The 16147-nt window shown below is 38.8% G+C and overlaps 1 protein-coding gene across 1 annotated transcript in view; it reads right to left on the reverse strand.

Moving 5' to 3' along the window:
• Nucleotides 1–16147, reverse strand: part of ctnna1 (catenin (cadherin-associated protein), alpha 1) — a 124210-nt gene that overhangs the window by 83604 nt on the left and 24459 nt on the right. The window contains exon 7 of the mRNA XM_084430288.1: nucleotides 7646–7849. Within this exon, the coding sequence (XP_084286414.1) occupies nucleotides 7646–7849 (204 nt within the window). The remainder of the gene's footprint in view (nucleotides 1–7645; nucleotides 7850–16147) is intronic.

Consider the following 16147-nt stretch of genomic DNA (forward strand, 5'->3'; position numbering starts at 1 on the left):
TCAGAGTAAGGGGCAAAAATCGAGTCGATTGGTTTATACTTAAACTTATGACTTGACGACGATGGATATAGCGGTATAGCAACTATCTTAATTTACTGGCTTAATATTTCTCTTGTGGACCTACTGTACATTAATGACCGTGAAAAAAACTTGAATATTTCTTGTTAAACAAGTGTTTGAAGCTGCTTTTGATTTTCACAGATGGCAGAGTTGTGCTGTGTTGGTGAACTAAAGAGTGATATTACTATTATTATTATTATTATTATTATTATTATTATTATTAATATTTTGTAATTGTATTGTTTTTAGTGTTATTGGTGTCATTAAATGTTTTGTTAATGTGCTATGGAAACAAAATACTGATGAACAACGATGCCGTTTTCATCTTGGATCTGTATAAGAATGATGCATCTGTTAAAACAAGCACTCTTGACAGTTTGTGAATGGATCACCTTGCAATTCAATTTTGATGTGGAATGTAGTTTTTTTTGTCTGTTTTAAAAACATTTTCTTAGAGGAGGCCCAATATGCGCGTGTCAGTGATGTGGCAAGTGTTAGGCTATGTGGTGATGTCATTATGAATTTAGGCAAGGCAAATTAATTGTAGTTCCTAATATTAAGTTAAATAACAATACTAGTTTTATTATTATTAGGGATGTGCACGAATATTAGAATTTTCGAATATTCGATCTGTAATTATTATTCGAAAAATAAAATACTATTCGAATTTTATCGAATTTATGAAGCCGTAAATACTTTGCGGGTCGTAAATGCAGTGAATCCCTGATAAATCCCAAGCACTAACTCGCAGTTATAATTAAATGCACTGGGTGGCACTGTGGCGCATGTTTAACAAGTTGTTTGTATTTTATCATAATGTCGTCGTCTGCCTTGCGAAGTTTGGAATTACTAGTCGAAAATGAGGTTACTAAATGATTTTACAAAATGGAATTACTTTTGATCAAATTAATTAATTAATCTGGAGTTATAATATCACCACAATGAGAAATCACATGAAATCCAAACAGCAGTCGACTGAGGAAAGACAGCTGTCCATCACTGCATCACGACTGCAGGTAAGCGCAGCTGTAGTGCGAGTGATCCGAGATGATAACTTATCTAATAGTAAAATGATTTTGAGGTATATTCTTCCTTTAAGTTTTCTTTGAGAGAGAGGTTTAAGAACAGAAAACGCAAGGTGCTGTTAGAAACTTAGAACTAGAACACAGTTATCTTTGTTTCTCTGAAACGTCTGTCAGCGCAGCGCGTTTTCTCACTCGAGCAAAAATTGCTGGCAGTGCCCCTCCATGTGGATATTATTGTTTTTCTCAACATAAACGTGAAACAATATAAACACGATAATCATATGCTGACTCGAGTGTATGTGTACGTTCTGTACGATAACTGGCGCAATCTGCTACTCTGCTTTATTAGGCAGTTTTTTCCATTCGCGCTGCTTGAGCTTATATCCTTTTTGTTTACACATAGGCCTACTGTTTAATGTTTTCAATTAAAAGAAAACTTTAACACGTTGTAAGCTTGTTGTGTATATTGCCTAATTGTAAGCTTCTTCAGAAATGGCGACAAAACTTTTTTTTAAAAAATTACCTTAAATAACATTTTTCGGTAAACGTCATTTAAATAAATGAATATTCGAATTTTATGAGCCTGAATATTCGAATGCAATATTTTTGAAAAATGCCCATCCCTAATTATTATATTATTATTATTATAAAATACATTAATGGTAAACTGAGCTAAATATCGATACCATCGTCTATCGGCACAACCCTACCTTGAAGAAAAATAAAGTTTTTATGGTCCACCACTGCCATGCAGACAAGTACCACTGCCTAACAAATCAACCCCCCAAAAAAAAAAAAGTGTACTCTTTACAAACATGTATGGCTTTTGTATTGGACCCACTGACTTTCATTGCATGGAGAAAAAAGGCATTTTTCTAAATACTTTCTTATGCGGAACAAGGAAGATAAGTCATTCAGGTTTGGAACGACATGAGGTTGAGTAAATGATGACCGCATTTTGGGTGAACTATCCCTTTAAGCGAGAGAGTAAAATTGAGTGCAGTAAGCTTCCTCTAAAATAGACAAACTGTCTCAATCTTTATGCAATTAAAATTGCTTGGGCAAAAAAAAGTACCTCATCCATCTCTCTGAAAAGACTGGGATGTGATTTTAACAGCTAAATGATCAAGGACCAGGTATGGAGGAAACCATCTGACAGCCCATGTGTGACAGATTTGCGTTTTTATGGAGAGCTGTAAATTTAGCAAAAGCCTCAGGGACAGTAATGTGCTCCCCTGATGCACTGCATGTGGTGTGATTCGCTTTAATTACGCATTCAGATTAGGGTTACAATGAAATGCACAAAATCAATACAGCATTTTTGCAACCAGAGGTAGAAAAACCAAGATGTATTAAAAGTGCTCTGGCTTTTTAAACATGTTTTAAAGAAGCTGCAGGATCTCTAGTCTTGACTCAAATTTAATTAACTTTGGTACATATTTGGGGAGAACCAGAAGCCAACAGGTTAACAAGGACTCATTAAGGCTCAGCTTTAACAAGCAGGTGCCCCAACGCTGAATGTTGTAGAGCAGAAAAGGTTAAATGGTAATGATCTGCGCTTACTGTTCAAATGTTATCACTATTTATGAAAAAGCAAAAATTATTCTGGGGTGGTAAGAAAAAAAATATTTCAAAAGCACACTGTTAGGTGAAAGAACAAGAGGGACGATAGAAACAAGGTTCAGTTCGAGTTAAGAGGCTTCTAAAAAAAAAAAACAGAGTGAGCGTCAATCTTGCTGAATGCCCATGGCAAAGAGGAAAACGTGAGGAAGAGAACAGACGGAGAGAGAGGTGTGGGTGTGTGTGGGTCTCCCATTCCATCTCCCCCTCCGTAAGGCCTTGAAGAGTTCGCATCTGTCTTTTCACAGATTCTTCAGATGTTTGCCTTCAAGTTTAAGAATTTAAATGTCAAAAGCTCGACACGTGAAACCTTATTACTGCTAGCTCGCCTTGTGTACAATCATCTCTACAACAAGAGTCTAGGGGGGTTTGAAATGTATTAATAAAATGCAGCAGAAACGTTCAGAACAGACACAGTATGTGAAGTAGTCGCGAGAGGGTGGAATAATTAAATACGTGCTTGAACCACAGCACTCAAAACCATGAGCTTGTGCTCTGTAAAGTGAAGAGGCTTGTTTGTTTAGCTGTGCACGGCATTGTTAATCATCCGGATAATCAGTCTGGGTTGAACTTTTAAGTTGAAACCTGATTGACTGACATAGTTTGGGTTTACAGCACAGATCGAGGCACTCTGTTTAAGGTTCTGCATAACAATTACACATCTTTTCCCTAACTAACAACAGCCTGATCAATCTCTGTGCCAATCGGCAATTAATTACAATCTATTTTTGAATGGTCTGAAAAACACCTAAGCCAAAAACGGGATGCTGCACTGCAGTCCATTATAATTCAATCTGCCTCTTTGGTTTTCTGCCTACATACACCGTTTCAGCTCAAAGATTATGAAACCTGTGAAATTCAGGTCACATAACAGTGATTAAAACATTAGTATTCATCATAAGATCCCATCAATTATGAATAGAGGTTTGATTATTTTGAGGCACTGCTCTAAAATTTCATTTTAAATATGTGACTGAGGCAAGAATCATACTGAGGATATTAAACAAACATAAGGTGACAAAAAAAAAAAAAGATTATGCCAATTTAAGCAACTTTAAAGCATTTGCATTCAAGCGCTAAAGTCAGAAACCTCAATGCATTAAGCGCTTAGCTTGGTCAACTCAATGCCTAGAAACTGAGCTGCTGTAAACTGCCATTTTATTAAATTTTTATAAACATTCATAACTAGAGCTGATGCCTGAGGCTATAACTACATAACTTGGGTTTCAGATTAACCTTTCAAGACCTCATTTAATTTAAAGAATATTAAAGTCTGCTTTATGCAGCTGATTTGTGGGAGGCTATTGAAATGCACATGTGCAACCAAACCTCATCTAAAAAGTGAAATTTGTAGACATTTGATGAGTGTGAAATGAAAAGTGCTTCCTGCCTTAAAGGGTTAGTTCAACCAAAAATGAAACAATTCTGTAATAATTTACTCACCCTCATTACACACGAGAACAAACCTCATTGGTTCTTGCGGAAGCTCAAACCTCCTGCGTAACACAAGAGAATGAACCTCAATTGTTCTCGCACGTCAAACGAACATGCTTGAGCTTCCGCTTACCACAACTGATGTGCGAGTTGATGAATGTTTATGTGAGAATAAAAGTCTAAATTAAATCTGCTCATTATATAAAGCGATCATGTCTCTTCAGAAAATTTGGACTAAACCGTTCAATTCATATGGATTAGTTTTACAATCTCTTTATGAACTTTTTGAATTTCAGATTTCATCAAATAGATCTTCATTTGTGTTCCCTTTAATCAGGATAACAATTACAACATTTAGATCTTCAAATCTCTTGTGTGAATAAAACATTTTGCTTCAATAAATTAATCATTAAATTAAGCTGAAGTTTTATTTTGCGTTACATTTGAAAAATGTAATGCGGGTGGGGAAAAACATTGCTAAGCTAGCTAGCTAGAAAGAGAGGTTGAAAGAGCAAAACACTTCCAACTGCAGAGTCTCAGCTGCGAATGAAACCCCATATGCTGTCTGGCCAATATGTCCTTCTATCAAAATAAGTAACTTCAAACAAGGCAGTTCCTTTATTCCAGGAAAATCATATGGCTAAAAATTGAATTTAGGACACCAATCTAATCTCTGTATTATTGCAGGCCTTCTGAGTTCATTTAACGACACAGTCAGAGCACACATTGGATGTGAGACTAGTTATTCATTCTAACAGAGGGGGGGAGGATCTGCACCTGTCTTAAATCGAAATTCCAGCCTATTGCACCCAATACATTCCTCCATTTAGAAGAGTTAGAGAGATTGAGGGAGAAATATCTTTGCTACCTTATAAAGGAAATCCTGAAAGACTATAACAAAAAGATGTAAAGATGTTAACTTTTCCTGCATTAAAAGTCCAGAGATGAAAAATGTTAGCAATATGGCAAAGGACTTCACAGAAAGCACCTCGAGATTTAAAAGATTGCATCAACATTTAAATCCATCCACAAATATTGTTATAAAGTAATAATTAATGTCTTAAAATAATACCACTACTAGGGGTGTAACGGTACACAAAACTGACAGTTCGGTACATACCACGGTTTTCGGCACACCATGTATCGCGATGCATACCGTACTGTTAAACCCCTGACGACTACGACTATCAAAAGTGACAGACTTTTACATTGGTTATGGTTACAAAAGATTTCTATTTCAAATGTTGTTCTTTTGAATTTGACTGCCTAAAAAGGCAACAATCGCAGACACACTCTGGATTATACATTTTGTGTTTAGTATTGCGTGGTTATCGTTGCAACATGCCAAAACTAAAGCAATTTGTTGCCTTTGTAAACAATAGCGCACTAGGTGTTTTAAGAGAGCTTGTGAAGGGTATTTCCAGGTAAAATGTCAGCCAAAGTATCCAGAGGCTCAAGAAGGCTTTGCTCCAGAGGTAGCCGAGAAGGATAGACATATAATCTCCCTCATCGGTTTCACCTGTCTGAACGAGTGAGCAGCCAAAGCCTTGTCATGTCAGCTGCGCTTCAGGGCTGAGGAGCAGTGTTTTGTGTGTTGGGGCAGACACGCTGCAAAGGCCTAGTCAAGTAGAAAACCTGTTTTGAAACATCCTGGACACTGCTTCGATGAATCTGTGGCTAAAATAAACCGGCAGCACCTAGGATCAGCAAAAAAGCGATCACAAAGGAAAGTCTCCTGGACTGTGCTCGTGTATTCAAAACGACAGCTCCATATCATTTATCTGCGTGGGGACATATGGGATGGCTCTATGTCATTTATCGGTGCATGGACAAATTCTATACATAAGATGAGGTTGCTTTAACAGGTCCTGTCCAATTATATTAGCATTTCTCATGTAGTCATGGTAACACAGCTAATATGGGATGACATGGCAAGCTTATTACACAGATAGCTGCATATTAGTGATTACTATCACTGCTGGAATCAATCTGGTATGATTTTTCCATTCCAGGCATGAGCACTCTTCATAAGGATCACTTGAAATGGCACTGGAAATCGAATGTGTAATTTGACTTTTATTGAATGCTTGTGCCTTATCCATGCCAAACCCTTTGCTAGATGTTATCAGACAGCCATTTTCAGGCTCTCACGCCGCAGAGTTAAAAATGGACAATAATGACAGAGGCGCTCGCTCACAATCCTGGTCTGGAGTAACACAGAACCAGCAATGAGCCATCTGGAGAGCGTCAGCTCAGGTTGCCGAGAACATCGCCGTGTTTCCAGACAGAGCCGAGGACCCGCTGCTTGCTGACGTTTTGTAAGACTGACATAAATAGTCACTGACACCTGTGAGACATCGCCTCCCCAAACATCATCTTCAGCGGTTTGTGGCACAACACCACTTCGGCTGACCACACACCACTATTAACGTGTGACAGAAAAATTATGTTCCTGAGTGCTTGGGGCGTAGAGCTTATTTTAACTTTTAAAAGGGTCATCAAGCATGAAAAACTCTTTGCAATACAGATTACGAGCTTTCCTTGATATTTAGAAAGCGATCGATTTGTAGTCATTTTCAACGAAATGCATCACCACAAAATTTAATTGGCTGGTTGGAAAGAAAAAAGCTACTCCATTTAAAAATTAAGATGGTGAAAGAGGTTGGTTACAAAAAATATCTGCCATAGAGAGAATGTAGTGTGTGGTGTGTGTGGGGGGGGGGGGGGCATTGATGGTACAAGGCAAGACATTCAATGCGTGTAAGAAATCAGAGGAATAAATCAGCCTGAGGTGGATTCTGAGAAATGAGGTAGGCGTAAAGTGGGGAATTGAAGTTACATTTACAAACATGATTGCATTTGTTTGTTTTTCAATTATAGAACACTTCACACCAGCTTGGCCTAAAAGTGGCCAATTTTCTCTCTGTGTGGGGCAAATACAGCCAAATGTGTCAAAGAACTTACAAGTTCTTAATTTACCAACTGGACCACAAGCATATCATATCACCAACCGAGCTGCATGCCGCAGGGGTGCAATATTTCTTTAAACTACTCAGGACTTTCAGCAGGAAAAAAAAAATGAATCTATTACTGCAAGATAATAAATGAAGAAGGAAAAAGAAAACAAATTAAATGAAGATTCGAGAAAACAAATAAAACCAATACTGGTGAGCAAACAAGGGGAATTATTTGAAAACAACAGCAGTCAAACAATTCAATGCACAGATCAGTAGCACAGCAGGGGGCTTGTGTGTACTGAACCCCTCTCTTCAAAAGCCAGACGGCACAGGACAAATTGTGTTGAGACTGAAGGTCTTTATACAACACCACCAGGCGAACGTGATGTGTGCACTGTCCCTGAAATAAAACTACCCTCTCCTTCACTGCAGGAGACCGTCTGTCTCTGGTAGCAGGTGGGTACTTGCGGTCATCATTTAGGAATGTGGGACTGCAGAAGGGGAAAAGCAGCAAACGAGAAAGAAAAATAGTATTTGACGTGCACCTACATTGCCCATGTACTCGGAGAGCAGATCCTGCAGCGCCTGCCGCACAGAGTTGCATTCAGCCACGATTCGCTCGCGCCGGTCGTCACGCGTGCAGGAGGAATCGGCCATGAGGGCGGCGCCACTTATGATGCTCTCCAGACGCTCCTCGAGAGAAGGCCGGAATCTCTCCTCACTGAAATTCAGTGGGTCCACGATGATCTGCTTCTGCAGGGGGAGAGAAACACAGAGAATAGAGCATTAATACTGAAAAAAAAAAGTGCTCAATCTTCCTGTCTTGCTCCCTCTACTTTTAAAAATCGTATGCTCTAAAATACTGCCATTCAACATTTCGTTGCAAAATGAGAGGGGGAAAAAAGTGAGATTTATGTTTTCACATACCAAATGTCCAACTTCACAAGAGTTAAACGGGTGCCATTATTGGCAGTGCGGCCTGAACAGGATTTTGGAATCTATCTCCCTGGACGCTGAGGCACAAGCTGTGATATTCATTAACTGGACGAATCAATAATTCACAAGATCTGAGATGATGGTCTGGGGCTCCTGATGCAATTTCAGGCCAACGGGTTTTGCTCAATCAGAGGCTGCATTAGCTTGCCTGTGCACTTCAGCTGCCTTTTAAATCAACTATGTAACAGACGGCATCTTAAAAACCATTTGTACCATCCACCGGGGCCGAACATGGAAAAAAAAGTTAAACAAGTGGGGACAAAAATCAAGCTTAACTGCACATTATGTAAGATCACAGACTTGGACCGTGTAAATCTCGAGTCGGGTTTTCAACAGAGAGAACTGCTTTGGTAAACACTGTAGTTAGTAAAAGAGCATCTTTAAGGCTAAACAACAGAGTAATCGCAATTTAGCCTAGGGCAACAAAATGCACTTGTGCATATAAATCATTGCAATTTTTCCTTTTTGAGCCAGGATGACATTTTAGATGTCCCTACATACCCTCTGCTGGGTACATTCACTTGGGGACATCACACTCCCCCTCTCAAAGAATAAACTTGTCAACGTCTGGTGCAATTAAAGTGATGACAAGAGTCACTAATGTGCCAGAAAAGCTATAGCTACCTAGGAAGAAAGAAAATGTACAACAGCAGCAGGCGGAATCAGTCTTCAAAAAAACATGACAATCCCCTTCATCTGATGTCATATTCACAGTAAAATATTCAACAATTTAGTTGTAAGAATATGATTTTATTAGCCTCATCTCATTTGACCTCCTTTGCTTGCGTGTCAGGTTGGCATGGCAACAAGCCACTCTGACTCACTGCAAAGTTGCTCCAGCTTCAAATTAAGCAGCAAGAAGTGATGTGGAAAAAATATGCATGTGTGCTGTAGTTTCTGCACAGTCACCAGGAAATTAAAGACACACATGATCTGAGGTATCGAGCATTCCCCATCTCATATGTGCGCACACACTCACGCCCACTTTTTTTCTTGCCATTTAAATAGATGACATCTGGTTGGGAAGAGGACCGCCTCTCCTTTGTGAGGATGTCTAGTCGCCTGAAACAGCTACTACTAAGAATAGAGCAGCTACATCTCAAGCTTGAACAGTTTTAATATACAAAGGTGTCTGCACCATTAACAATCAATGACCAAGTCTCATTGGCGCATCGCAAAAAATACCATATGTAGTGTTGCAACGGATCACAAACCTCACAGTTCAAATATTATTACAGTTTGAGTCACGGATCGGATTTATTTATTTTTTTCCGCAAAGTAGCATGGTGCGGTGAGAGAAATGTAACTTTGCTTTCCATTTATAAAGAACATTAAAGTATTAGTTTCAGTACTACGATACCACAGAAAAAATGACTAGCCTAACTAATAGTTTAATAAAGTATAGGCTGTTTCGCAATATACGTTGTAAAAGGTGTCATGACATGAGATATCAAGTTTGCCTTGATCTTTTAACAGACTTTTAAAAAAAGAGGTTTTTATTCTATTAAAACATCCTGCTAAAAAACATCCTCATTTTAAAGAAAGAATTTATTTATTCAAGCTCCAAAAAAGGCTTGTTTGGATAGTTGGATTTGTGACGTCACATGGGCAAATACAATTACCTGCCTGCAGAGCAAGACATTGACGAACAGATTTTACATCACTGGCTTTCAGTCACTTGGCTGGCACTGGCTTACACTTGATGCGAGTGTTTACAATTACATTGTAATTGCTGATACAGTCTACACTGAATACAGTACAGATGTGCATTCAGTTTCTGACATACCCCACGCACTTGAGTCTGTCGACGAGAGGACAAAAGGGAAGAGTAAAGGAATGTTCACTTTGATGCGTCCTGTTCAAACAGCTCACTTGATGATTTCTGTGAAGAACTCCGAAGGATACCAGTCTAAGGAATAAGTGAATGTTTTATTTTTTTTGGCATCATGATCACGTTTGAGGATACATGTTTGTTCGGAGAATGAGACTACAGATTGTTTTGTAAAGGAGGCACAGTTCGCAATGAAACTTTTGTTTACAGATGATTCAGTCAGCTGTATTGGATCTGACAGCAGATACATCACAAACTGCAAGAAAAGGACAGTTATACTCCTGATAATATATGATGCGATCTGGGAAAACCCGTCGGATGTCGCGCTGGGCCGTTTTCAGTAAATTCCAAAATAGTTTGAATGTCAGTTTTTTTTCATTAAATTATTATTCTAGAACATCTTTTCTCTTATCTCTGAAAATATCTTGGCAAAATTCCCTTGTTTAGTACAGAAAAACAGCGATTTATAGTGTCAAGCTGAAAATACTCTCTTTCTCTAATGCATTCTATGCGACAATTTTCTCTAACGCCCGGCAGAGGTGAAAAAAACAAAACAATCGCCGTATATCCCATACATCTGTCCGTCTCTTAACACTACAAAGATAGTTTACCTATAAAATAAACCACATAGGCTACAGTGAATGTGTATTAGTGCGCATTTCGCACCAATCCTGTTTAAACTATAACGTCACGCAGTTTTATAACAATCGCGAGATGGAGAACAAGAATTATTAGAGAAACACCGAGTGCTCCTGACAGAGGTTTGCTACCAATAAGCTATGATAAAAATAAAAACCGATTTGGAAAGGGCTTGATACCAGCTTCCATATGATATCAAAACCTGTAATAGGTCAAATTTCACCATGTGGTGGGTTTTCCCAGATCGCATCACATATTCCTGCGGCCGTCTGTGCTATTAATGTTAACCAAACAACAAAAAACAGAAAATCACTCCGTGCTCTAGACTGAGCAACTTTTGTAGCTTTAACAAGGAGTAATCTATCTACTTACAGAGGAGACTGTGCAGTGTTATTTTATGTTTGATTATTCAATTTCTGTACCTGAATACAGTTAGACTTTGAGCACTGTAGCACTTTTAACAAAAATTAAGCACTGTTTATTTCATTTGTATCTTTGGTCTGTTGTATTTGAGGTATTGCTTGTAATTTGTTTATTTGTTCTTATTTTATTACCAACTATTTCACTTATTTAATTATGGAAGATAGGGATGGGACTTTTTCTCGACAAAACGACCGACATTCGACACATGCTCCACTCGACAAAAAAAATAGAGTGTCGACATGTCGAAGGGGCGGGGCTTGTGGGATTTCCAAATTGCATTTTTTTTTTTTTTTGGCTTTTAATTTATTACATTTCCTCGGTTACTTTAACCTCGGTTCCCTGAGAGATAAGGGAACGAGTATTGCGTTGCAAACGCTATGAGAAAACTCCTTTTCTCGAGAAAAGAACGACCATGGTGTGTAAACAGAAGCAGCAGCGGAAATATGCACGATCCGCGAGTGCTGAAGACGTTCTGCACGGCTTTGATGGGTGCGCAGGAGGACACAAATGGGCGGCGACAGCTTCTTACAGTGGCGGGAGCTTTTTCCTCAGCGCCGTCAACAGAAAGAGCGTTAACTGTAGGTACGTACACACCGCCGCCGACTTGAGCTGCAAAGAAGCTCTGGCCGCCCTGTCAAGGACGCTTGTCAAAAAGTACGGGGAAGCTTGACCGCTCTGAATGGTGAGTGAGCGCGCGCGCGGCCGGGACTCGCTCTCTCTCTCTGCTCGTGCGTGCGCGCTTAAAATTTCATATTTTGTTATGAACATTCACCCGCCAGTGTGGCGGATAGCCTTTTGAGATTTACTCGCCAAACAGAAAATCTACCCGCATTTGGCGCTTGGCGGGTGTTAATTTCGGACCCTGATGTAGAATATTTTCCACCCTCCGCATTGCTGCTGCTCTTTAAAAAAAAAAAGAAAAAAAAGGCCGACAATTCGACAAAAAGTCGACACATGGGCCTCGACAGTCGATTTCCCAAATCCCGTGTCGTTCCCATCCCTAATGGAAGACTCACCTGTCTTCAATAATGTTTGAACTTTATTAGTTAGGTTATTTCAGTTCGTGAAATGGTCACGTAATTTAATCTATTGATTCGTGTACACCAGTGGTTGGGAACCTATGGCTCGAGAGCCACACCTGGCTCTTCAATGGCAAAAATCATGTGGCTCGCAAGGTCTCTCAACCTTTACCAACAAACAATCGATAAAAAAATTAAAGACACATCAACAGAGATTCGCTCTCTGCAGAAAAAGCAGCCAATTACAAATCACTTGTTGTAGCCTACAGACTACCGAAGTTAATGAAAAGTTTATGATAATAATATTCAAGTTGTACCGGCAAAAGTGCGTGTTCAGTGCTGTTCTCGAGTGTCACGAGTCACCACAGCAATCAACTAACCACTTACGTTTCTGTGGTAACCTAGAGCTCCTGCACTGGGATTCAAGCTGGCGAAAACCAGCGAAAATGTAAAAGTAGGCTATATAAACTTTAATATATCATTTTATTGAAACGGGTGCTTAGCTGTGCAAAGAGACATTTCGAAACATTTCACCCGCTGGCCACGGGTACTTTCACTTTTGCCGCAGAGACCCTATATGTCCTATAAATGTGTCGTATTTTTGATAATCCACACAGATTTCAGTTGACGATTCTGTTTAAAGTTATTAATAACAAAACATGAACGAATGAGAAAGAAAAGAGCAGGATGTGCTTTATATTGAAAAGAAATATTAAAATCGCGATAAGTCGCGAAAGAGAACTGAATTGTACTGACAGGATGCTATGCGCGCGCTCCGAGCGCAACACGGACAAGCATAATAGCCTTTGTCTTCGGTTGCGCGCCGAAACGGCAAAATAAACGTAAATGTATCAAAATGCCAAGTCGAGTATTCCCGTAAACAGTAGATGTAAGTACTGTGTGCATTCTCTCTCTCTCACACGAAGAGGATTTATGCTTATCAGTTGGTAACTCAACCTCACAGTGAAAGCCCTGCACAATTAATTCCCATATTGCAACTTATTAATTGTTTGCTGAATATGTGTTTGTTTTTAGTTGTCTATGGACCTAATAATTACTACTGTTGAAATTATTGAAAAAAAGCATGTTTTTAATAGTAATATTATAAATTAACCCCACCCCACGATATCATCGTCCATCGCGATGTTTTACTGTAAACATCGTCAACTGCCAATTTAGGGGACATCGTCCAACCCTATTAGGTTAGTAGTTTTTGCTGTTAAATTGAGAATTGTGAAATTTCACCTGTATCAAACATTTTGGTGGCTTATTTATCAGAATACAATGTAACAACAGCTACAAAACGTTTTATTCGAAATACACCGGTCGACCAGTCATAAATGGGAACTGTTTTCCAGTTTTTTGTTCTATTTTGACCAATCTCTATTCCGAACTAACTGCATTACAATCATTTCCCAAAATGTAAAGTGTGGAAATATTACAAAGTCTGTAAATGGAATGATAACACAGGCCGGGAACACGCTGAGGATGGAACAGGCACAGCAAGCTCACTGTTTGTGATGCTTGAAATATAGGAAGAAAAATAACTATTGAATTGGGGGATGGGTGTTTATATGAATTTATATCTTAAGGTAACTGAATCCAAAACATTTCAATGCCATTTTATTTTCCTCTTACCTCAATGTAAGTAGAGCGCTGAAACTACAACAGAACTAGTTTGGGAACCACTGCCCCAATCATCTGTTTTGATTCACCAGTGAAGAGTACATCCAACAATTATAAACACAGTCCGGAAACAAATGTCATTACTGATTCAAGGCAATGACTACACAGGGTTAGCTGATGTTAAATCATTAAAAACTGCTAAAACATGACTATAAGAGGTTTTATCATCACTGGAAATCATTAAAAGAAAAGGTGGAATGGTAATTATTCAACTGTGCGCTGATCGATCTGGCGAGATGAGCTCTATACAGAATCCCTAGAAAAGCAGCATTCAAAGTCAAGAGTAAAAACTGGGCCAATCACATAGTACAGCACAATCAATATAATGGAGGTCTGAGGGTACCGATAATTCTAGCAGCCACAGGTACGGATAGAGCTGCAGGCTGTGAGAAATCTCAACGTGCTTTGTGCTGAGTATTGATTGGCTAAGAATAAGAAAAATCAGGACATTTGCTTCACTTACAATTAACCATGTTACATTGTTAGACTTAGGTCAGGACAAATGCATCATTTTGAAATCTCTTAATTCATTTAAAATAGCTCAGATTTATTACCTCTCGCAGATACTCAATCTGATGAACCGTACGCAATGATAAAATAAAATCTATGGACTTCATTTTGTTGCCAGCTTTAAATTGTCTCAGTGCATTCTGCAGTCTGGATTCACATGATTAAATTATCACTTCCTAATGCTTTTGAGCTCAAATGGAAAAGGACAAGAGAACAGCAAATGACAACTAGACATGTACATTTTCTGAAGAGTGGTGCTTGCCGTGCACAACCACTGCCTCGACTCAAAATACGCTAGCATTATGCTAACACAATTAACATGTTCCGAGCATGATGCCAACACATTTAATCAGAATTATTAAATTGACATCTCTCGCTTTTGCTCACGTGCCAGCGATTACCTAACTAATGTTAACATAGTTAAACACATTAGCATCTTGTTAAAAACGTTAGCAACCAATAATAATGTTAGCATCATGGTAACAAGTTAATCGTGTTAGCATGTGACTAGCAACATGTTAAAGGGGGGGTGAAACACTCAGATTCAGTCAATCTCATGTTAATCTTGAGTACCTATAGAGTAGTATTGCATCCTTCATATCTCCAAAAAGTCTTTAGTTTTATTATATTTATAAAAGAAAGATAGGCTGTACCGAGTCTTTCCGGAAAAAACCGAGCGACTGGAGGCGTGCCGTGTGGGCGGTGCTTACGTGCCGATAGCTAACAACACACAGACATATGAAGCAGTTTTACTCACCGCCTGCGGTTCCAACGCACGACCGTGAACCTTTATTGTTGGAACTGCTAAATCCGGCGTCGAACTGGGCCTTGTTTATAAAACAATCATCGTCGAAATGCAGGGAACAAACAAAGTCCTGTGACTGCAGCGAGCACAGCGCTTTGATGGGCGTACTGCTTTCGCTCTCTCGCTCTGGTCTACGGGTGGGTGCGCGCGCGCCCTTCCGAGAGAAATATATAATAAACTTCCGCAAGAAAGGAAAAAAAACTTGCGGAAAAAAGCAAACTCCGTTCATATTGGTCACGTCATGTGTTTGGAGTAGCTCAGTTTCATTTGCGGCAGTTTGCATGTCAGCTTGCTGAAGAAGCGTTGCGTCCTAAAGCTCAACACAGAAGTCTTTTAAAAATAGCAAGACTAAATGATATTACCAGTGCTGATGCCGCTCTCTCTCCCATTGCGGTCTTTAAACTTAAAATCAGCAGATGATAAATAAAATAAAGCCCATTTATGTTGCTTTCGTTGAGTTGAACTTGCATGAATTTGACCAAATTAAAAAACGAATTTTATGGAAAAACTTCCTTCATACGTTTTTGAAAACAAAAGTAAAAGTGACAACCGTTCGTTGCATTTTACCGTGAAATCAGAGTTCTGTCTCTTTATTAAAATCAACATGATTGATGATTTCTCTCTCATCAACCCGCAATTTTTGGAATGTTATTTTTTATTACTTGACCCGCGGATTATCTGCAGCGTCCACGGATATAACCATGATCTGCGCATCACTATCACCCGCTGTGCAAACTAGGGCTGGGAATCTTTAGGCACTTCACGATCCGATTCCAAAACGATTCTTGATATACTTAGATGCACTATTTGTTGTTTACCAACTTGAAAATCTTTTTTTTTTAAAGAATTACATAATTACAAATTAAAAAATTCAAACAATTGTATGTTAAGAATTTTAAAATGTATAAACTAATACAGCTTCAAAACATAAAAGCAAATAGTGAATAATAAAAATAAAATAATAAAATAAAAACATTACAAGCAATAAACAAAGAGCACTTTCAGTATTAAATAGTATCTGAACAGTTTCCATTCAAGACCTGCGAGTGATTTCTCTGATTCTCTTTCTCGGCTTTACCGTTTATTATTACTGCCATTATTACTGATGACATCATAGACAGCGGAAGAAGCTGCATTCACAC

This window comes from Rutilus rutilus (genome assembly GCF_951802725.1).
Source record: "Rutilus rutilus genome assembly, chromosome: 14".
In the NCBI taxonomy this organism is placed as follows: domain Eukaryota; kingdom Metazoa; phylum Chordata; class Actinopteri; order Cypriniformes; family Leuciscidae; genus Rutilus; species Rutilus rutilus.